The sequence below is a fragment of the Hippopotamus amphibius genome, chromosome 2, assembly GCF_030028045.1.
Source record: "Hippopotamus amphibius kiboko isolate mHipAmp2 chromosome 2, mHipAmp2.hap2, whole genome shotgun sequence".
Taxonomy (NCBI): domain Eukaryota; kingdom Metazoa; phylum Chordata; class Mammalia; order Artiodactyla; family Hippopotamidae; genus Hippopotamus; species Hippopotamus amphibius.
This window is the reverse complement of record NC_080187.1, coordinates 217,389,488-217,413,909: the sequence shown is the minus strand read 5'-3', so window position 1 is coordinate 217,413,909 and position 24,422 is coordinate 217,389,488. Positions and strand designations below refer to the sequence as shown.

At 36.3% G+C, this 24,422-nt stretch overlaps 1 protein-coding gene across 12 annotated transcripts in view; it reads right to left on the bottom strand.

Annotated features, from left to right (window-relative positions):
* NRG4 (neuregulin 4) overlaps nucleotides 1-24,422 on the bottom strand; it is a 138,104-nt gene that overhangs the window by 11,019 nt on the left and 102,663 nt on the right. For 8 of the 12 annotated variants that reach the window (XM_057723511.1, XM_057723513.1, XM_057723506.1 and 5 more), the window contains 2 exons: nucleotides 10,781-10,860; nucleotides 1,803-7,335 (listed from right to left, as the gene is read on the bottom strand). In XM_057723511.1, the coding sequence (XP_057579494.1) occupies nucleotides 7,265-7,335; nucleotides 10,781-10,860 (151 nt within the window). In that variant the 3' untranslated portion in view covers nucleotides 1,803-7,264. The other 4 variants (XR_009051460.1, XR_009051461.1, XR_009051462.1 and 1 more) reach the window with 3 other exon arrangements.

The window sequence follows — 24,422 nt, the reverse complement described above, 5'->3', positions numbered from 1 at the left end:
AAAAGCACAAGATATGCCCCAGCCCATTAAGTGAAAAAATGAGGCCTGCATCCTGCTGGTAAAGGTCAGCAAGATAATGATCCTTAGGACATGCACGTACCAAGGACAGGAATACAGGGCAAAGGTGGCATTCCAAAGTAGAAGACCCTCATTATACTGAAATGTGAGATGATTTAACATAGTTTAGTCTACGTTACCACCCTTGTGCTGATTTGAATAGCACCAAGACCATCCTGGTTTGACCATATAGGGTCAAAAACTCCTCTGCCCGACCTGAAGGAGGAGCTAGTGACGTAGGCTTGACAGCTACTCAAAGAATGAGGAAGAAAGTGGTCTTCTGCCCCTCCCTACTTTTCCTTTGATTATAAAAATATAGCCCACACTTGTTTTTGTTTTTAATAGCCATCCTAATGGGTATGAAGTGGTATCTCACTGTGGTTTTATTTGCATTTCCCTAACGATTAGTGACGTTTAGCATCTTTTCATCTGTATATCTTCTTTGGATACCTGTCTATTCAAATCCTTTGCCTATTTTGAATTAGGTTGTCTTTGTTGCTGTTGTTGCATTTTAGGAGTTCTTCAAGTATTCTGGTTATTAGCCCCTCAGTTGGTACACACTGACTTTTCCCAGTATTCTAGCCCAGTGTGGGCACTGCATGTTGAATCTGTCACGAGCCACTGATTCGTTCATTCACTCACTCATTTACCCATCACTCATTTGTAACTAATATATATGAGCTTGAGGTACTAGAGTGTACAAAATGAGAAACCCTCATAGAATTTTTTAACAGACTTTATTTTTAGAAAAGTTATAGATTTATAGAAAGACTGAGAAGATAGTACAGAGTTCCCATACACTTCCCTCTCCCACACAGTTTTCCCTACTATTAAACATCTATGTAAAATGTCTTAGTATGCTACATTTGCTAACATAAATGAAACAAAACAACCTAAATGGGAAAAGAATTTGAAAAAGAACAGATACATGTATATGTGTAACTGAATCACTTTGCTGTACACCTGAAACTAGCACAACATTGTTAATCAATTATACTCCAATATAAAATTAAGATTTTAAAAATGATTAACAACAAAACAAAACAAAAACGTAGCCCACTTAGTTCTGGGGCAGAGCTCTCTTGCCTGCCTGCCTGTCTCCTTCACACGCATCCTATACTAACAGATCCACTTCTTACCTCCCACTTTGTCCCTCACGGAATTGCTTCTGCACCGAGACATAAAGAACCTGCAATTCATTAAGTCCTGAGACGAGTTGTGCGGTTTCACCTTCATCAATCAATGTTTTTTTTCTAATCACCAGGTGAAATGTCTTCATGGCTTACCTGTACTCGCAGCTTCCCCAGACAGCTTAACACAGTGAAAGCCACTAAAGTAGCCGCTCCTTGCCCTTAAAGGATTTTCATCTTTTCTCTTAGGGTCTTCATACATTGCTAAGAGTTTCTCATTAGCTGTAAGAAAGTTTGCCTTTGGTTGCTTCAACAAATTATCTTGCTGGGAAAAATCATGTTTGAACCAATGCAACTTTCACATAGGATTGATATTACTCTCCTATTTACCAACTGCAAATCAGCTAATAATATAGGTTCCAGAAACATACACACCTTGCAGCAGGATGGACTGTGTTTCGGGGTATGATAACTTTCAGTCTTTTATTTAGAGAACAAAGAAGGATTAACTTTAATTTCTTTTACCTTTTGGTGTTTCATTTTCTGCCTTTGTAACAAAGAAGCAATGATTTGGGTTCACTGTGATATTTCTTCAATGTTCTCCATGACCTATGGAAAATAAGAATTAAGATGTTTTCTCCATCTCAATTTTTCTTTATATGCACACTTGCCAACACGCCTTTATTTTATTCACACATGTACATCCATGTTTGTGATGTGAAGAGTTGACATGAACTAGCCTAGAACATCCAAATAAGCCCCATAACGCTCCTCAGAACACAGAAGAGTTGCGTCAGCACCTCCATTCAGATCTCACAGAAGCAAGTGTCCCTGCCTTTCCTCACTGCCTATTTGCTGTTACATGAAGTTCTAACAAGCCTGCTGAATTTTTTTAAAAGATATTACAAATGATAAAGAGAGTAAAGGCAAAAGATAGCTACAGTGAGTTACCCTAACAGCAATAAAAGTTAATAACTGATGGCAAGAAAACAGAAGAAAGCAAAAACAAAACAAAAACCAGGGCTAAAACACAAACCCAAAAACCAAACAAAACAAAAAACAAACCTGTGGCTAGCCAGGGCTATTTAATGATTTAATGTAGGGACAATTCCCTCCATAGCTGATGAGCCCTGAGTCTGCCACCCATACCTGTGGAAGCATAAGTGCAGTACGAAAAACTTGGACTTGGGAGCTAGATTCACCTGGGTTTAAATCCTTGTCCTATCACCTTCTGATGTGTGATCTTGATCTTAACCTCTCTTAAGCCTCAGTTTTCTCTTTTGTAGAGTGAGAATAATACCACCTGCCTCACAATGGGTGTTAAGACGTATAAGATTTCTCTGATATGAAGTATCCACCACAGTGCCTGGCACCTAACCTGGCGTTCATGACTATATAGTTACAGTGCTTTCTTTTCATCTGAAGAGCTGTACTTTCAGAACTAGTGCATTCTTGCAATAAGGACACATAATCACAATCTAAATGTATGCTAGGATTTAGGCTGTAGGTTTACTTAATGAACAAACTGGAAAGACTGCCTAGGAAGATTTATATTCCACAGGTACACAAGGTGACACAAACAAACCTATCAGAAGGGAGTGATACACTGAATAAAGCTTTATGGTGTGGTGGCGAGAGGAGTTTCCTGGTAAAAATAAGTCGTTAATAAATTTTAAAATAGAATGACCATCATGCTGTGATTTTCATAAGAAATATGAGCTAATAGCACTAAGCAATTCCCATTCCCCATGATCAACTTCATTTCATGACACAGATCTTGTCACGTGTGGTAAAAGGCATTTCTTTTCCTTTTCTTAAAGTAATGGCCTTGCAGTTACGGACAGACTGTTTGACCTTGAAAAAATAAGTGGTCAGTGAGCTAATTTTGTGAGCTATGCCCAATACCTTATCCAGAGTTTTAGCCTTTGTTGTGACATCTTCCTTCCCTCCATTAAACAGAAAAGAGCAATTTAATACTTGAATTCCAAAACTCTTTCCCAGTGAAACCAGAGTAACCCCTGTGTAGAAAGGCTCCAAGGTAGTTTCCATTTTATTACAAACATGTCTTTATAAAGAGGTTGACTTGTTTTTTATGTGTATATGGTTTCTAAAAAATAATTGAGTTTTGACCATCCATTGAACATTCTGAAAAAAAATTAAGAGGCAAACCTTTTGAGAAGAGATGCTACTGGTGAATTATAAACATGGGTACTTGTGCATTCAAGTGTTAACGGCAGTCAACCATTCCCCCACTTTTTTTCCTGAGAGATTTGGCCTTATTTGAGTTAATCTCCCCAGTTAAAACCATGCTCAATAATAAATTTTCAGCTCTCTGAGAATTTCCTCACTATTTTACCATCAAGCACTTTACAAATGAATGTAGTTCCAGACATTATTATAAATATAGCAAAAATCAACAAACTCACCAAACCATTAAAATACATGATTTCAGTCAATTACAAAGTAGAGGAATACATCTCAATCTCTTGGTAACTCGAAAGTTAATTTTGAGCATATTAAAATGAATTGTCTGATAGTATCATTTAATAACGGCCTCTTTGTACTTTTTACTGTGAAATATACACAATAAAATTTACTGTGCAGTTTTAACTGTACAGTTCGGTGGCAGAGAGTACATCCACACTGTTGTGCAATCATTGCCACCATCCTTCTCTAAAACTTTTTCATAATCCCACACTGAAATTCTGTACTCATTAAATAACAACTCCCCATCCTCCTACTCTCAGCCCCTGGTAACAACCATTTCACTTTCTGTCTCTATGAGTTTGATTACTCTAGATATTTCAAATAAGTGAAATCATATAATACTTACCTTTTGTGACTGGCTTATTTCACTTAGCATACTGTTTTAGAGGTTCATCTGCAGTGTAGCATGAATCAGAATTTGATTCCTTTTTAAGGCTAAATAATATTCCATTGTATTTATGTACCATATAGGGCTTGTCAATTCATTCCTTTTTTCAAAAATGTTTTATGGAAGTATAGCTGATTTACAATGTTGTGTCAATTTCTGCTGTACAGCAAAGTGATTCAGTTATACATATATATACAATCTTTTTTTAAACATTCTTTTCCATTATGGTTTATCACAGGATATTGAATATAGTTCTCTGTGCTATACAGTAGGACCTTGTTATCCATTCTATACATAACAGTTTACATCTCCTAACCCCAAACTCCATCACTCTCCCACCCCCACCCCCTAGTAACCACAAGTCTGTTCTCTATGTCTGTGAGTCTGTTTTGTAGGTAAGTTCGTTTGTGTTATATTTTAGATTCCACATATGCGTGATATCATATGTTATCTGTCTTCCTCTTTCTGACTTACTTCACTTAGTATGATAATCTCTAGGTCCATCCATGTTGCTGCAAATAGCATTATTTCATTCTTTTTTTTATGGCTGAGTTATATTCCATTGTATATATGTACCACATCTTCCTTTACATTCATGTCAGTGGACATTTAGATTGTTTCCATGTCTTGGCTATTGTGAACAGTGCTGCTGTGAACATGGAGGTGCATGTATCTTTTCGAATTATAGTTTTGTCTGAATATGTGCCCAGAAGTGGGATTGCTATATTATATGGTAGCTCTATTTTTAGCTTTTTGAGGAACCGCCAACTGTTTTCCATAGTGGCTGCACCAATTTACATTCTTACCAACAGTGTGAGAGGGTTTGCTTTTCTCCACACCCTCTCCAGCATTTATTATTTGTAGACTTTTTGATGATGGCCAATCTGACCAGTGTGAAGTGATACCTAGTAGTTTTGATTTGCATTTCTCTAATAATTAGAGACGTTAAGCATCTTTTCATGTGCCTATCAGCCATCTGTATGTCTTCTCTAGAGAAATGTCTAATTCTTCTGCCTATTTTTTGATTGGGTTGTTTGGTTTTCTGCTGTTGAGTTATAAGGGCTGTTCCTGTATTTTGGAGATTAAGCCCTTGTCAGTCACATTGTTTGCAAATATTTTTCCCATTCTGTGGGCTGTCTTTTTGTTCTGTTTATGGTTTCCTTTGCTGTGCAAAAGCTTATAAATTTGATTAGGTCCCATTTGTTTATTTTTGCTTTTATTTTATGGCTTTGGGAGACTGACCTAAGAAAACATTAGTACAATTTATGTGAGAGAATGTTTTGCTTATGTTCTCTTCTAGGAGTTTTATGGTGTCATGTCTTATGTTTAAGCCTTTAAGCCATTTTGAGTTTATTTTTGTGTATACTATGAGGGTATGTTCTAACTTCACTGATTTACATGCGCTGTCCAATCAATCCATTCTTCGATGGACATCTGGGTGGTTTCCATCTTTTGGCTATTGTGAACAATGCTTCTGTGAACAGCGGTGTACAAATAACTATTTGAGCTCCTGATTTGAATTCTCTTATGTATATACCCTGAAGTGGAATTGCTGGATCATATGGTAATTCTATGTTTAATTTTCTTGCAGTCAGTTCCCATTCCAAACTCAATCCTAGGCAACTGCTTGCATAGTATCTTCAAGGTTCATCCATGTTGTAGCATCAACCTTAATATAAATGCAAGCATGCAATCTGTGGTCTTTTGTGGCTGATATCACTTAACACAATGGAGATTTATCCATGTAGGAGCAGGTTTCAATACTTTGTCCCTTTTTATAGCTGACTAGTATTCCATTTTATGGACATATCATATCTAATTGATGAATATTTTGATTATTTCCACTTTGGGTTTATTATGAATATCACCATTATGGACATTCAGGTTCAAGTCTTTGTGCAGACATATGTTTTCATTTATTGTGGGTAGTTATCTAGGGATGGGATTGCTGGATAATGAGACACATTTATGTTTAACTCTTTAAGAAATTGCTAAACTGTTTTCCAAAGTAGCTATACCATTTATTCTTTTATTTTTTCCAAATTGAAATATAGTTGATATACAATATTATGTTAGTTTCAGGTGTACTACATAATGATTTGACATTTGCATACATTATGAAATAATCACCATGTCTAGTAACCATCTGTCCCATACAAAGTTATTATGTTATTGATCGTATCCCTTATGCTGTATGTTACATCCCCGTAAATTATTTATTTTGTACCTCCTTTCTGCCAACCACACATTTGTTCTCTGTATCTATGAGTCTGTTTTTGTAGATTTTTCCTTTTGTAATTTTTATATTTCTAGTTGTGGTTTCTTCTTTTCTGCTTAGCTAAGTCCCTTTAACATTTCTTGTAAAGCCAGTTTAGTGGTGCTGAATTCTTTCAGCTTTGGCTTGTCTGTAAAACTCTTTATCTCTCCTTCAAATCTGAGTGATAGCCTTGCTGGGTAGAGTATTCTTGGTTGTAGGTTATTTCCTTTCATCACATTGAATATACTGTGCTGCTCCCTTCTGACCTGCAAAGTTTCTACTGAAAAGTCAGCTGACAGTGTTATGGGAGTTCCCTTGTACATAACTAGTTGTTGTTCCCTCACTGATTTTAAGATTCTCTCTTAATCTTTAATTTTTTGCCATTTTAATTACAGTGTGTCTTGGTGTGGATCTTTTTGGGTTCATCTTGTTTGGGACTCTGTGCTTCCTGGACCTGGATGTGTTTCCTTTCCTAGGTTAGGGAAGTTTTCAACTTTTATTTCTTCAAATAAGTTCTCTGCCCCTTTCTCTTTCTCTTCTCAATTTCTGGGACCTCTAAAATGTGAATGTAGATGTTCCAACTCTTGATGCTGTCCCAAAGATCTCTTAAACTATCCTGACTTTAAAATATTTTTTTCTTTTTTCTGTTAGGCTTGGGTGATTTCCGCTACTCAATTTCATTTTTTTACATATACACGTAACAAACACACATGTTAACAAATTCCCAGTATATAACAGAGTATTATTAGCTAGTCATCATGTTGTACATTAGATTTCTTCATTTATTCCTCCCTACATAACTGCAACTTTGTACCCTTTGACCAACATCTCCCCATCCCTTCCACTTCCTTACCCCTGGTAATCACCCTTCTTCTACTTTCTGCTTCTATGTGACTTTTTGTAGATAAAACACATAAATGCGGGACTTTCCTGGTGGTCCAGTGGTTAGGACTCTGCGCTTCCACTGCAGGGGGCACAGATTCCATCCCTGGTTGGGGGAACTAAGATCCCACACGCTGCATGGTGCAGCCAGAAAAAAAAGAAAGAAAAAAAAAGATTTCAAAAAACATATAAACGAGGTCATGCAGTATTTTTCTTTCTGTGTCTGGCTTATTTCACTTAGCACACTGTCCTCCAGGTCCATTCATGTTGTCACAAATGGCAGGATCTCCTTTTTAAAGGCTGAATAATATTTCACTGTATATACCACCATTTCTTTATCCATTCATCCACTGATGGAAACAGGTTGTTTTCATATCTTGGCTATTATAAATAATGCTGCAATAAGCATGGAAGCACAGCTATGTCTTTGAGGCACTAATTTCATTTCCTTTGGGTGTATACCTAGAAGAGGGATTGCTGAAGTATGTGGCGGTCCTATTTTTAATTTTTTGAGAAACCTCTGTAACATTTTCTATAATGGCTTACGCAATCTACATGGCCACCAACGGTGTACAAAGTTTCCTTTTTCTCCAGCATCCTTGCCAGCACTTACCTTGTATCTTTCTGATAACAGTCACCCTAATAGTCATGAGGTGATATTTCACTGGGGTTTTGATCTGCATTTCCCTGATGATTAGTGATAGTGAATACCTTTCATATATTTGTTGGTGATTTGTATGTCTTCTTTGGAAAAATGTCCATTCAGGGACTTTGCTCCTCTCCCCTTTTTGGTCACATATACAAAGGAAAACACCAATTTGTGGAAACTCTGGGAAATTTTTTGTCTCCCTTGTGGGCTATGTATTAAGGTGCAGTTGGTCCTATGGCACTCAGTAAGGAGAGAGAGGAATCTTATTTGAACTTAGGGTTTAAAAAAAATAAAACTTGTGATTAACTCATAAGAAATCCTACACTTAAAATCCTATTTGACTGCTTTATAAAATTATTTTAATATTTCATATATCTAGAATTATAGGGGTAAAAAGGCATTCCACACACATTTTCCTGAGAACTCAGAGAAAGAATAAGCTTAGCATGCTGGAGAGGCCTGTTTTTAAATTGGGTTGGTTATTTTTTGCTATTGAGTTTTATGAGTTCCTTATTTATTTTGGGTTTTAAACCCTTATCTGACATATGTTTGCAAACATTTTCTCCCATTCCTTAGGTTACATTCTCATTTTATTATTTCTTTTGCCATGTGGAGATTTTTAGTTTGATGTAGTCTCTCTTGTTTATTTTGCTTTTGTTGCCTGAGCTTTGGTATCATGTGGAAAAATCACTGCAAATGCCAAGGAGCTTTTTCCCTATATTTCCTTCTAGGAGTTGTACGGTTTCAGCTCCTATATGTAAGTATTTAATTCATTCTGAGTTATACTTGTGTATGATGTGCAATTTCATTCTTTTCTATGTGGATAGCCAGTTCTCCCAACACCACTTATTGAGAATACTATCCTTTGTGCACTCTTGGCACCCTTGTCAAAAATTCATTGACTGTACATGATGGGATTTATTTCTGGTTTCTCAATTCTGTTCCGTTATCTACGTGTTTCTTTTTATGCCAGTACCATTACTATCTTGATTACTATAGCTTTGTAATATAACTTGAAACCAGGAAGTATGTTGCCTCCAACTCTTCTCTTTTGCAAGATTGCTGTAGCTATTCAGACTCTTCTGTGGTTTCATATAAATTTTAGGATTGTTTTTTCTATTTCTGTGAAAAACGCTATTGGAATTTTATAGTTTTCAGTGTACGGATCTTTCATCTCCTTGGTTAAATTTATTCCTAAGTATTTTATTCATTTTGACTCTATTGAAAATAGGATTATTTTCTTGATTTCCTTTTTGGATAGATCACTGTTGGTATAGAGAAATGCAACTGATTTTATATGCTGATTTTTGTATCCTGTGATTTTACTGAATTCATTTATTTGTTCTAACAGTTTATTAATGAGTGTTTAGAGTTTTCCACATATATGCTCATGTCATCTGCAAACAGATCATTTAACTTCTTCCTTTCATATTGGGATGTCTTTTCTTTTCTCTTCTTTTCTCTTTTGTCTGATTGCTCTTGCTAGTACCTCCAGTACTATGTTGACTAGAACTTGTGAGAGTGGGCATCCTTGCCTTATACTGAATCTTAGAGAAAAGGCTTACAGTTTTCCCACCATTGACATCACTGACAATGATGTTAGCTGTGGGGTTTTCATAAATGGTCTTTATTGTGTTGAGGAAGTATCTTTCTATACTTATTTTGTTGAGAGTTTTTATCATGAATGGATGTCAAACTTTGTCAAATACTTTTTCTGCATCTACTGTGATGATGTGGTTTTTTATCTTTCATTCTATTAATGCAGTGTATAGGACTGACTGATTTTCAATGTTAAACTAACAGGTTTGTAATTTTTGGTTGGTTGTTAGATATGTGAATTTTACCTGTTGGGTACTGGATTTTTTTTTTTTTTGTATTATTGAGCTTTGATCTCTGATGCAGTTACTTGGAAACAATTTGATTCTTTCAGTTCTTGCTTTTAAGGTTTGTTAGGCAGGACTGCAGCCATGCTCAATCTAGGGCTGATTATTCCCCATTACTGGGGAAACACTCTTCTGTGTACTCTACCTATTACCCAATGAATAATTTGGATTTCTAGTCTTATTATTGGGAACAGGCACTTTCCCTAGCCTTGTGTGTGTACTGGGTACTTTTAATCCTTCAAAGTGATTCTTTCCCTAACCTCAAGTATTTTCTTACTATATATGTGCTGATTATTACTCAGCTGAATACCTGAACTGAAGATCTCTGAAATTTTCTCTCTGTGCGGCTCTCTCTTTTCCAGTACTCCATTCAGTGAACTACAGCCACATTGGTCTTTCTGGACTCTCATCTTCATCTTCTCAATTCAGGGAATCTGCCTGGGCCATCCCCCAACACCCTGTGCCACAGCCTGGAAACTCTCTAAAGGCAATAATCTGAGGCAATCATTGGCTCATCTCAACTGTTCCCCGTCTCTCAGAGATCACGATCCTTTGTTTCCTGTTGTCCAATGTCTTGAAAACCCTTGCTTAATGTATAATTGTTCATTTTTCAGCTGTTTCAAGTAGGAGGTAAATCCAGTTCCTGTTACTCCATCTTGGTCAGAAGCAGATGTCTTGTAATACTTTTAAAACATGAACTGACCTACAAGCTGCCCAAAGATTTGCCTATCCTCATAGATAAAAATCCTCCTCCTCCTTCTCCTTATATGCAGCCCACTTCAAATTACTTCTGGAGAAATCAGTCCCTTACAGTAATCTGTGTAACATATTATAGCTAACGTCGTAATTCCACATACTGAGATAACATGGTTTTCTTTGGGGAAAAAAGATGACATGTCATACAGTTAATAAGAAATTCATCTTCAAGTGAAAAGTCCATAGAAAAATTTTTTGGGTCAACCTTTTCTGGATAGATCCAAATCCCATGTAACAACCACCATCTAATCTAGGGCTTTAAAATAAGCATTTCATTTTGAATTTACTCACTGTGGTGGACACTGGTACTGCTTGTCTCTACCAGGCTGATATCATACTGGATCGAATTGGCCCTCTGAAGGTGGCCCTTCCTGACAGTAAAGAGGAAAGAAACACACAAATGGAAAATGAGTAAGTGGAAAAGAGGAAAGAAAGTTTAAAGTTGAATACGTGGAGGTTCATTTTCTTTTCCACAACTCTCTGAAACTGCCAGAGCTTCCCTAAAACTGTGCCCCGTTATTTAACAAACCCACCAGGGCAGGTAGCTCATCTGTGGGGACTTCAGATGCTGATGGTGCCACTTAGTCTTTTTCCTTTAAGACAGCAGGGCTGTTGCATTTTAGTGTAATGTTTTTGTGCTCTTCTTAAAGTGGCTAGCTTTCATTATTAGTTGGGACCCTTATGTGACATGGGGTGGCTTTAGTCAACTATTGAAAAACTCATTTGCACTTTTTTTTTTAAGCTCTTTATTGGAAAATAATTGCATTATACTCCTGTACCAGCTTTTGAGGTACACCAAAGTGAATCAGCTGTATTTATACATATATACCCATATCCCCTCCCTCCCACGACTCCCTCCCACCCTCCCAGTCCTGGCCCTCTAAGGCATCACCCATCATTGAGTTGATCTCCCTTTGTTATACAGCAACTTCCCACTAGCTATCTATTTTACAGTTGGTAATGTAAATATGTCTATGCTACTCTCTCACTCCGTCCAAGCTTCCCCTTCGCCCCTCCCCCCTGCAACCCTGTGTCCTCCAGTCCATTCTCTGCATCTGCATCCTTATTCTTGCCCTGTCACTGGGTTCATCAGTACCATTTGTTTTTTAGATTCCGTATATATGAGTTAGCATACAGTATTTGTTTTTCTCTTTCTGGATCATTTGCACCTTTTTAAGGCTGCTGTTCATCAGTCTTTTGGGTCATCTAGTCAATTAATATAGGTTCTAACTGTATGCAGGTGCTCAAGTTTAAAAAACTACTTTTAATACTAAATAAGATTTTGGAATGTACACTTGCTTTCAATTTTTTTTCAGTAAGTTAGTGCCTAGAGTATTAAATTAATGAAAATGAATTCAAAACCACTTTTACCATAGCAAAATGAAAGTGTTTTCTAAAAACACACTGATTCCTCCTCATGAAACACTATTGATTCTAGCCTAGAGTTCAGCATTACTGGGTTATTATTTTGAACCTCATTCAAATATGGCATTAATTAGTTATTAAATTTCAAAAGGCCCTCAGCTTAAAACAATTTCAACCACTGATGGACCTAAAAACTACTACAGCAAACAGTGACTTGTTTTAATTCTTGAAAGCACCACATTTCTGACAAATACATTTCATGTGCTCAGTATGCACGAGCCTAAATCTTATGACTAGATTCTATAAGCAATAGCTACTCATGTTGTTTTTCAAATTAATTCTGCTCTTGATATTAACAAGACACATATCATCATGTAAAAATACCTCTACTTGTCATTTAAAAAAGGAAAAGATAAAATCTGAAGAATATTGCAACCCTATCTGAAAATTATTCAACAATATTATTTTTGTGAATGTTAATATTTTTCTTATTTATTAAATTTACATTCATTTTCCAAATGTTTTAAATGAAAATGCTTAACTTTTATATACAGCAAAAAGTTTCTTATTTTATTTTTAAATAAAGCATACATATAAAAAGAGTGGATAAAAATATTTATGTCCAATTTTAAAATCAGTAATAAACACTTATGTACATGGCACAAGATTAGAAACAGGTTATTAATGTTTTGTGCTTTCTCTAATTGCTTCCCTTTCTCTCCCCACCAGAGGTAACCATCATTCTCTATTTTGTGCTAAACAGTCTTACTTTTTTTTACATGTTTACAAATTATATATTATATATTATATATATATGACCCTAACCAACACATCATTTAGTTTTGTCTAGTTTTAAACTTTATGTGATTGGGATCATACCGTTATGTTTTCTTAGGTGACTTGCTTCTTTCACGTACAATTATGTTTCTAAGATTCACCCATGCAATTTGTGTAACTGTAATTCATTTCTGCTTATATATTACTCTTTTATAGTAACATACCACAACTTATTTGTCCATTCTTTTGTTGATGGGTACTTGGGTAATTTCTAGTTTTTTGGTGTTATGAATAGTTCTACTATAAATCCTGGTATATGCATATGAGTTTCTGTAAGGTACAGACCCAGAAGTGCAACTGCTTGGTTGTAGCACACATACTTGTTTAACTTTATAAGATATTTGCAAACTGAATCAAAAGTGTTCAAAACTGATTCAAAGTCTAAAAGCTCACATTTTATATTCTTTGAATTTTTAAAAAAAGTTTTCCAATTTTATGAGTGAGATAATTGTAGGCTAAATTTGCAAGTTTCCTGACTTATAAAATTGAGCATCTTTTCATGTTTACTTTATGGAATTTTCTTCATCTTTTATAAGTTTTTTTAATTTTTCCCATTTGTCTACAGGTTTACTTTTTTCTTGATTTGTAGGAGATCATGATATAGTCAAGATGTATATACATCTATTTTCACATGTTGCAAATGTTTTCTCCCACTTTGTAGCTAGGGTTTTTTTTTTCCAATAGTGTCTTTTAATAGCTAGAAGTTTTCAATATTAATATAGTCAGATTTATCTGCCATTTGTTTTGTAATTTGTACTTCTTGAATCTTGTTAAAGAAATCTATCCTTACCCCCAAGCACACAAAGACATTCTTTAAACGTTCTTCTGAGAGTTTTCATTTTGCATTTCACATTTAGGTCTTTAGTCCACCTGTACTGATTTTGATGTAGGCACTGAGGCAAAATCCAACTTTACTTTCTTCCATGAGGATAAACAATAATGCCAATACCATTTATTGGAAAGTCTGTTATTTCCCAATTGCACTGTATACCATTTCTATTATACAGTCGGCCTACTGTATCAGAGGGTTCTACATTCGTGGATTCAAACAATCTTGGATCAAAAATATTTGAAAAAGAAAAAAAAAATCCAGAAAGTTCCAAAAAGCAAAACTTGAATTTGCTTCATGCTGAGAACTATTTACATAGTATTCATATCATATTTATAACCATTTACCTAGCATTTACATTATATTAGATATTATAAGTAATCTAGAGGTGATTTAAAGTATATGGGAGGATATGTGTAGGTTATTTGATTTTTTTTTTTGGGGGGGGGTACACCAAGTTCAATCATCTGTTTTTATACACATATCCCCGTATTCCCTCCCTCCCTTGACTCCCCCCCCAACCCTCCCTCGAGTCCCCCCCATCCTCCCCATCCCAGTCCTCTAAGGCATCTTCCATCCTCGAGTTGAACTCCCTTTGTTATACAACAACTTCCCACTGGCTATCTATTTTACAGTTAGTAGTACATATATCTCTGTGCTACTCTCTCGCTTTGTCTCAGCTAACCCTTCACCCCCCGCACCCTCCCAAACCTCGAGTGCTCCAGTCCATTCTCTGCATCTGCGTCCTTATTCTTGTCACTGAGTTCATCAGTACCATTTTTAGATTCCGTATATGTGAGTTAGCATACAATATTTGTCTTTCTCTTTCTGACTTACTTCACTCTGTATGACAGACTCTAGGTCTATCCACCTCATCACATATAGCTCCATCTCATCCCTTTTTATATCTGAGTAATATTCCATTGTATATATATGCTATGTCTTCTTTATCCATTCATTTGTTGCTGGGCATTTAGGTTGCTTCCATGTCCTAGCTATTGTAAATAGTGCTGCAATAAACATTATGGTACATGTTTCTTTTGGGATTATGGTTTTCTTTGGGTACATACCCAGTAGTGGGATTACTGGATCATATGGTAGTTCTATTTGTAGTTTTTTAAGGAACCTCCAAATTGTTTTCCATAGTGGCTGTACCAACTTACAGTCCCACCAACAGTGCAGGAGAGTTCCCTTTTCTCCACACCCTCTCCAACATTTGTTGTTTCCAGATTTTGTGATAATGGCCATTCTGATTGGTGTGAGGTGATACCTCATTGTGGCTTTGACTTGCATTTCTCTGATGATGAGTGATGTTGAGCATCTTTTCATGTGTTTGTTGGCCATCTGTATGTCTTCTTTGGAGAAATGTCTATTTAGGTCTTCCGCCCATCTGTGGATTGGGTTATTTGCTTTTTTGGTATTAAGCTGTATGAGCTGCTTGTATATTTTGGAGGTTAATCCTTTGTCCGTTGTTTCATAGGCAATTATTTTTTCCCATTCTGAGGGTTGCCTTCTTGTCTTGTTTATGGTTTCTTTCGCTGTGCAAGAGCTTTTAAGTTTCATGTGGTCCCATTTGTTTATTCTTGATTTTATTTCCATGATTCTAGGAGGTGGGTCAAAAAGGATCTTGCTTTGATGTATGTCATAGAGTGTTCTGCCTATGTTTTCCTCTAGGAGTTTTATAGTGTCTGGCCTTACCTGTAGGTCTTTAATCCATTTGGAGTTTATTTTTGAGTATGGTGTTAGGAAGTGTTCTAATTTCATTCTTTTACATGTTGCTGTCCAATTTCCCAGCACCACTTATTGAAGAGGCTGTCTTTTTTCCATTGTATACTCGTGCCTCCTTTGTCAAAGATAAGGTGCCCATATGTGTTTGGGCTTACTTCTGAGTTCTCTATTCTATTCCATTGATCTTCCTTTCTATTTTTGTGCCAGTACCATACTGTCTTGATCACTATGGCCTTGTAGTATCGTTTGAAGTCAGGAAGCCTGATTCCACCAACTCCATTTTTCCTTCTCAAGATTGCTTTGGCTATTCAGGGTCTTTTGTGTTTCCATACAAATTGTAAGATTTCTTGCTCTACTTCTGTGAAAAATGCCACTGGTAATTTGATCGGGATTGCATTGAATCTGTAAATTGCTTTGGGTAGTACAGTCATTTTCACTATGTTGATTCTTCCAATCCAGGAACATGGTATGTCCCTCCATCTGTTTGTGTCGTCTTTGATTTCTTTCATCAATGTCTTAAAGTTTTCTGCATACAGATCTTTTGCCTCCTTAGGCAGGTTTATTCCTAGGCATTTATTCTTTTTGTTGCCATGGGAAATGGGAGAGTTTCCTTAATTTCTCTTTCTGCTCTTCTGTTGTTAGTGTATAGGAATGCAAGAGATTTCTGTGCATTAATTTTGTATCCTGCTACTTTACTAAACTCATCAATTAGTGCTAGCAGTTTTCTGGTAGAGTCTTTAGGGTTTTCTATATATAATATCATGTCATCTGCAAAGAGTGACAATTTGACTTCTTCTTTTCCAACTTGCATTCCTTTTATTTCTTTTTCTTCTCTGATTGCTGTGGCTAAAACTTCCAAAACTATGTTGAATAATAATGGTGAGAGTGGACAACCTTGTCTTGTTCCTGTTCTTAGAGGGAATTCTTTCAGTTTTTCCCCATTGAGGACGATGTTGGCTTTTGGTTTCTCATATATGGCTTTTATTATGTTGAGGTAATTTCCTTCTATGCCCATTTTCTGGAGAGCTTTTATCATAAATGGATGTTGAACTTTCTCAAAAGCTTTTTCTGCATCTGTTGAGATTATCATATGGCTTTTATCCTTCAGTTTGTTGATATGATGTATCACATTGATTGATTTGCATATATTGAAGAATCCTTGCATCCCAGGGATAAACCCCACTTGATCATGGTGGATGATTTTTTTAATGTGCTGTTGGATTCTGTTAGCTAGTATTTTGTTGAGGATTTTTGCATCCTTATTCATCAGTGATATTGGTCTGTAATTTTCTTTTTTTGTGACATCTTTGCCTGGTTTTGGTATCGGGGTGATGGTGGCCTCGTAGAATGAGTTTGGGAGTGTTACTCCTTCTGCAATATTTTGGAAAAGTTTGAGAAGGATAGGTGTTAGCTCTTCTCTAAACGTTTGATAGAATTCGCCCGTGAACCCATCTGGTCCTGGGCTTTTGTGTGTTGGGAGATTTTAAATCACTGCCTCAATTTCTGTACTTGTGATTGGTCTGTTCATAGTTTCTGTTTCTTCCTGGTTCAGTCTTGGAAGGTTGTATTTTTCTAAGAATTTATCCATTTATTCCAGGTTATCCAATTGATTGGCATATAGTTGCTTGTAGTAGTCTCTCATGATCTTTTGTGTTTCTGAGGTGTCCGTTGTGACTTCTCCTTTTTCATGTCTAATTCTGTTGATTTGCATCTTCTCCCTTTTTTTCTTGATGAGTCTGGCTAATGGTTTATCAATTTTGTTTATCTTCTCAAAGAATCAGCTTTTAGTTTTATTAATTTTTGCTATTGCTTCCTTCCTTTCTTTTTCATTTATTTCTGCTCTGATCTTTATGATTTCTTTCCTTCTGCTCACTTTGGGGTTTCTTTGTTCTTTTTCTAATTGTTTTAGGTATAAGGTTAGGTTGTTTATTCGATAATTTTCTTGTTTCTTAAGGTAGGACTGTATTGCTATAAACTTTCCTCTTAGAACTGCTTTTGCTGCGTCCCATAGGTGTTGGGTTGTTGTGTTTTCATTGTCGTTTGTTTCGAGATATTTTTTGATTTCCTCTTTGATTTCTTTAGTGATTCCTTGGTTGTTTAAGAGTGAATTGTTTAGCCTCCATGTGTTTGTATTTTTTGCAGTTTTTTTCCTGTAATTGGTATCTAGCCTCATGGTGTTGTGGTCAGAGAAGATGCTTGATATGATTTCAATTTTCTTGAATTTGCCGAGGTTTGATTTGTGACCCAAGATGTGATCTATCCTGGAAAATATTCCGTGTGCACTTGAGAAGAAAGTGTATTCTGTCGTTTTTGGATGGAATGTCCTATAAATATCAATTAAGTCAAGATGGTCTAATGTGTCATTTAAAGCTTGTGTGTCTTTATTTTCTGTTTGGATGATCTGTCCATTGATGTAAGTGGGGTGTTCAAGTCTCCCACTATTATTGTGTTCCTGTCGATGTCCCCTTTTATAGCTGTTAGCATTTGCCTTATGTATTGAGGTGCTCCTATGTTGGGGGCATAGATGTTTACCACTGTGATATGTTCTTCTTGAATGGATCCCTTGATCATTATGTAGTGTCCTTCCTTGTCTCTTTGAATAGTCTTTACTTTAAAGTCTAATTTGTCTGATATGAGTATTGCTACTCCAGCTTTCTTTTGACTTCCATTTGCATGGAATATCTTTTTCCATCCCTTTACTTTCAGTCTATATGTATCCCTTGGTCTGAAGTGGGTTTCTTATAGGCAGCATATAGAAGGGTCTTGTTTTTGGATCCATTCAACCAGTCTGTGTCTTTTGGTTGGAGCATTTAATCCATTTACATTTAAGGTGATTATTGACATGTGTGTTCCAATTACCATCTTCTTGATTGTTTTGGATTTGTATTTGTAGGTGTTTTCCTTTTCTTGTGTGTCCTACTTAGAGAAGTTCCTTTAGCACTTGTTGTAAGGCTGGTTTGGTGGTGCTGAATTCTCTTAACTTTTGCTTGTCTGTACAGCTTTTGATTTCTCCATCAAATCTGAATGAGATTCTTGCTGGGTAGAGTATTCTTGGCTGTAGGTTTTCCTCTTTCAGGACTTTCAGTATATCCTGCCATTCCCTTCTGGCCTGCAGAGTTTCTGTAGAAAGGTCAGCTGTTATCCTTATGGGTTTTCCCTTATATGTTGTTTGTTGCTTTTCTCTTGCTGCTTTTAATATTTTTTCTTTGTGTTTAATTGTCGTTAGTTTGATTAATATGTGCCTTGGTGTATTTCTCCTTGGGTTTATTCTGTATGGGACTCTCTGTGCTTCTTGGACTTGGTGAATTATTTCCTTTCCCATGTTGGGGAAGTTTTCCACTAGAACCTCTTCAAATATTTTCTCAGACCCTTTCTTTTTTTCTTCTTCTTCTGGGATGCCTATAATTCGAATGTTGGTTCGTTTAATGTTATCACTGAGGTCTCTGAGACTGTCTTCTATTCTTTTTATTCTTTTTTCTTTTTCCTGCTCCGTGGCAGTTATTTCCCCCATTCTATCTTCCAACTCACTTATTCGTTCTTCTGCCTCAGTCATTCTGCTGGTTATAGCATCTAGAGTATTTTTAATTTTGGTTATTTTGTTATCCATTGCTGTTTGTTTTTCTGAGTTCTTATGAACTGTTTCTTGTACTTTCTCTATTTTGTTATTGAGTTTTTGTATCATTTTTACTATCATTACTCTGAATTCTTTTTCAGGCATTTTTCCTATTTCCTCCTCATTTATTTGGTCTTGTGGGTTTTTTTCCTGCTCCTTTGCCTGCATGGTGTTTTTTTGTTTCCTCATGGTTGTCCAAACTTTTGGGGTTGCTTGTCCTGGCGATAGAGGTGTTTATAGAAGACTGTCCAAGCCTCAGACTAATGTCCAAGTGTTGGGTTAAACAAATACTAAGGCTAGGAAACACATACATGTATAAGACACACAATTACTGAATCCATTAGGACATAAGGCTCTGGAAAGACCTGACAGAAGAACCCCAGTATGCTATCAGATTTTCAAAGAGAAACCCAACAGAAATTGACAACTGAAACAGAACAAATCAGAGACAAAAGCAAAAGCAAACTAACAAACAAATAACACCTTACACATACAAACACTAATCCAGGAGATTTTGTAAGCTAGAATCAAATATAGAAAAGAGCTAGAGTACCACCAGACAGAGTGGAGATTCTCAGAATGAAATTAGACAATTATACTAAGAACTAAGATAAAGACAAAAAGCTAATATTAAATACCAAGGCGGTGCGTCATCTGGAGAATAGAGCAAGGAGTCTGAGCAGATCAATAGTGTTGCTTATAAGTATGTTAAGATAAAATAAACTAAAAATGGCTGGAAGAAAGGGGAACAGAAGAGCGTACTGTGGTTGGAAATATGCAAATAAAAAGAAAGGAATAGAAACGTATAAAAGATAGGGATGAAAGGAAAGTATGAGATATACTGTCTGTACTACCAAAAACTTAGCTAGAAATAGAAGTATATAAAAAGGCAAAAAAATAAAAATAGAATAAAAAATAGCATTAAAAAATTATGTTATAAAACTTGTAGATCCCTTAGGACTAAGATCATAATTAATAAAGGAAAAAAAAAATCCAGAACTGATCCCAGAATGGACCAGTTCAATAGGATTGATACTAATATTTCTGTTTCCTTAGAGTCTCAGCTGTAAGTGTCCTTCTATTCGCCTTGGGTTTTTTGCATTATTCTGTGACCAGCAGAGCTTCCTTTATTGTTCGTCTGTAAGCCTCGGTGTGTGGGGAGGGAGAGGGTACAATAGTGGCTCCTTTCCCTGGGAGTGAGTGAGCAGTGGCGCACTGTTGTTTCAGTCGGGCTTGGAGATGCCTGTTGCAGAGAGACGCCGTTGGCTCAGGTGTAAACAGAAAGTCTCAGAGTTGAGCCTCTCTTGTGTTTTTTTTTTTCTTCTCCGCAGCCTCTCTGCTGCCGTGTTCCAAGGGGTTTTAATCTAGCCCCGCCCGAGTGCCTGAGGGTACTTGTTATCCCTGAGCGCCTTAGGTGGCCCGCAGGGCATCTCTCCACTGACTGTTGCAGAGGCGCCGAAAGAGAGAGAGAGGCTATGCCCTCGGCTCCCCCAGCCCGTGAGCCTGCAGGCTCATGGACGGGCAGCTCTCAGGGGCGGACACTCCTCATCGTGGATCTCTTCCCTCCTGTCCTCTCTGTCCGTCACCTTACTGGCAACAATTTTCCTCACCCTGAACCAGCTCTCCGGTTCCCATGCTCCCACTCCCGGACCCTCTGTTGAGCTGTGAATCGACGTCTCGGTCCAGGAACGCTGAGCTGCGGTGCGGACCCTCCATATGTTTCTCACTCCCTCCCGTCTGCCACAGCTCCGCCACTTCACCCTCTTTGAGCCGTCGTAGATGCCTCCCTACCGGTTATGTCGGGATCCTTGCGGTCCTTTCTGGTGTCCGAGGCCGTCTGCTGGTGCTCAGCTGGTTCTCTGTGGGAATTATTGCGTCTTTCGGTGCATTCCCAATACATCTGTGGAGAGGGATGCATTCCATGTCCCTCTACTTCGCCGCCATCTTTTTCTCCCCCATTTGATCTTTTTAATGTCTGCTGCACCTGAGTTATATCTTTTTTCATTCCTAATATTATTCATTTGTGCCTCGCCTCCTTCTTTGAAAGAGATTTGTCAAAGTTATTAATCCTTTCATAGAAACAAATTCTGGCTTTGTTGTTCCCCTCTATTATACCTATTATACATTTATTTTCTTTAACTCCTAGTCTCTACTTTTACTTGCTTCTAGTTTCCTGGCATTTATTTTGCTATCCTTTTTCTTAGTGAAATGAATGCTTACCTTATTTATTTCCAGGCTTTCTTCTTTTCTCATATAAGCATTTAGGGCTATAAATTTTCCTCTGCTGGTTTATTAGCATCTCTCAGACTTGTTATATAGTATTTTCACTACAGTTTCAGTCAAAATATTTCCCAATTTCCATTGTGAGCTCTTTGATCCATGAATTATACAGATGTGTGTTTCTTAATTTCCAAATGTGAAAGTCTTTTATAGTTATTCTAGTCCCTGATTTTCCTCTTAATCACACTGAAGACTGAGCATGTGGTCTACATGTGGTATAATACCAAACCTTTGAAATGTGTTGAAAACTGTTTTATTGCCCATCACAGAATAATATTCATAAATATACTATATGAGTTTGTAAAGAATTTTGTACTGTGTTCTAGAATAAGTCTAGATCAAATGTGTTAACTATATTGTTAAAATCTTATAAAATCTTACTGATTTTTATCTCCTTATAAATTTCTGAGACTCATACATTAAAATTTAACTGTGATGGTGGTTTTGCTTATTTCTCCTTTGTATTTCAATTTTTGATCTATACTTTTTAACATTTTGCTAATAAGAGCATATATCTTTTAAAATCGTTAAATCCTCCTAGTGAACTAAATCTTTCATCATGAAATTTATTTTGTCTGATAGCTATATGACCTTTTAACTCCTAACCTTTTTGTATCCTTATCTAGAAAGATTTAACATCTAGAATTTAGCATTTTAAAAATATGTGTATTATGACAATCTTCATTTTTTACCTGGAATCTTTTTTTTTTAATTCAAAAAAAATTTTAAGCTCTTTATTAGAGTATAGTTGCTTTACACCTTTTTGCCAGTTTCTGCTGCACAACAAAGTGAATCAGCTGTATTTATCCCCATATCCCCTCCCTCTTGAGCCTCCCTTCCACCCTTCCTATCCCATCCCTCTAAGTCATAGGTCATCACCAGTCATTGAGTTCATCTCCCTGTGTTACACAGTAGCTTCCCATTAGCCATCTGTTTTACATTTGGAAGCATATATATGTCAATGCTACTCTTTCACTTCATCCCAGCTTCCCCTTCCCCCGCCTCCATGTCCTCAAGTCCATTCTCTACATCTGCGTCTTTAATCATCCCTGCCACTGGGTTCATCAGTACCATTTTTTAAAATTCCACATATATGCGTTAGCATACGGTATTTGTTTTTCTCTTTCTGACTTACTTCACTCTGTATGACAGACTCTAGGTCCATCCACCTCACTACAAACAACTCAATTTTGTTCCTTTTTATGACTGAGTAATATTCAATTGTATATACATACCACTCTTCTTTATCTATTCATCTGTTGATGGACACTTAAGTTGCTTCCATGTCCTGGCTACTGTAAATAGTGGTGCATGTATCTTTTTGAATTATGGCTTTCTCAGGATATATGCCCAGTGGTGGGATTACTGGGTCATATGGTAGTTCTATTTTTAGTTTTTTAAGGAACCTCCATACTGTTTTCCACAGTCGCTGTACCAAGTTACATTTCCACCAATAGTGCAGGAGGGTTCCCTTTTCTCCACACCCTCTCCAGCATTTATTGTTTGTAGATTTTTTGATGATGGCCATTCTGACCCGTGTGAGGTGACACCTCATTGTGGTTTTGATTTGCATTTCTCTAATGATTAGTGATGTTGAGCATCTTTTCATGTGTTTGTTGGGCATCCATATGTCTTCTTTGGAGAAATGTCTATTTAGGTCTTCTGCCTGTTTTTGGATTGGGTTGTTTCTTTTTTTGACATTGAGCTGTATGAGTTACTTTTTATGTGGAATCTTTAGTACAATTATATTTGATATAATTACTGATATAAATCTACCATGTTATATTATGCTTTCTATTTATCATTTTTTCTCTATTTTTCTTTATTTCTTTCTCTAAAATCAACTGATTTTGTTTTAGTCCTTTTTGTCCTTCCTCTAATTTGGAAATTATGTGTTTTGATTTTTTTTCTTCAATTGTCACCCGAGACATTTTAGTGCTCATTCCTAATATATCAAGGTCTCACATTAACCTATATATTATCCTCCTCCCATTTAAAAACCTTTAGTATACATTAATTACAATCCTTTCAACTGATTTGCTATTGCTATCATGTGTTTTAATTCCTCTTTTCAAAGACGTAGTATAGTATTGTTAAAATTTATACAATATTTGTTTTGATTTATTCACATAATACCTTTCTCTGATCTTTCTTCCTTCTTGCATCTCAGTGTACATACAGGATCCATTTCCTTCTGCTTGAAAATATGAGAGGACAAACTCTTTCAAGTTTTGCCTACCTAAAAGTATCTTCATTTCACCCTCATTCCTGAAAGATGTTTTCAATGATACAGGAATTTGGGGTTGATGGTTGTTGTCAATGGATACTGAAAATATCATTGCTCACTCTGTCTTCTGGTTTTGCTTCTTTCCTATTGAGCAGCCAGCTTTCAGTAAAATTGTTGCTTTTTTTAAAGATAATCTGTTATTCTTTTCTAACATTTTTGCAACTTTCTCTTTGAGAATAATGTTCTACAGTTTTACTGGGCTGTGCCCATATATGCAAATTTATTTTTATTTATCTTGCTTGAAATTTGTCAGACTTCTAGCATCTGTGGTTGATTTTCATCAGTTCTGCAAAGGTCTCACCCATTACCTTTTCAAACACTGCCTTTATCCCATTCTTTCTTCTTCCTGTGGAACTAACTCCAAATAGCATATATTTCTAGATACTTTCCCTCCAGTCTCCCTTTTTCTTGATGTCTCTTGACTTCTCTATAACATTTTCCATTTCTTTTCCTCTCAGAATTACCTTCTGGGTAATTTCTTATCTATATCTTTCACTTCATTAAATCTGTCTTTTATTGTGTCTAATCTGCTATTAAAAGCATATTCTAAGTTAAAAAATTTTATTGAACTAAGACGTATTGGCTTTTAAAAATTACAGTTATATTTTATGCATTAGAGTTCTGTTTGGAGTTCAAATTTGAGTTCAAATTTTCTTATTTACAAGCTTCTCATTTATTTCTTGATATATATTAAACATATGTATTTTATATTATGTATCTGATTCTTCCAATAAATGAAGATTTTTAATATCTGATTCTACTATCAGTTGTTTCTGTGGGTTCTAACTCATGGTGCTTCTTTTCTTACATGTTTCATAATCTTTTTATACTGTGAGATACTTTTTAAGGTAAAGAATGAAAGTGGGTTCTTCAAGAATTAATTTGCATTTGTTTCTGTCAACCACCTGGGGCACCACCAGCCTGGATTATTCAACATTCGTAGCTTTTTTCCCCCATTCAGACTGCATTAGGATGCAAACCTATATAACATTTG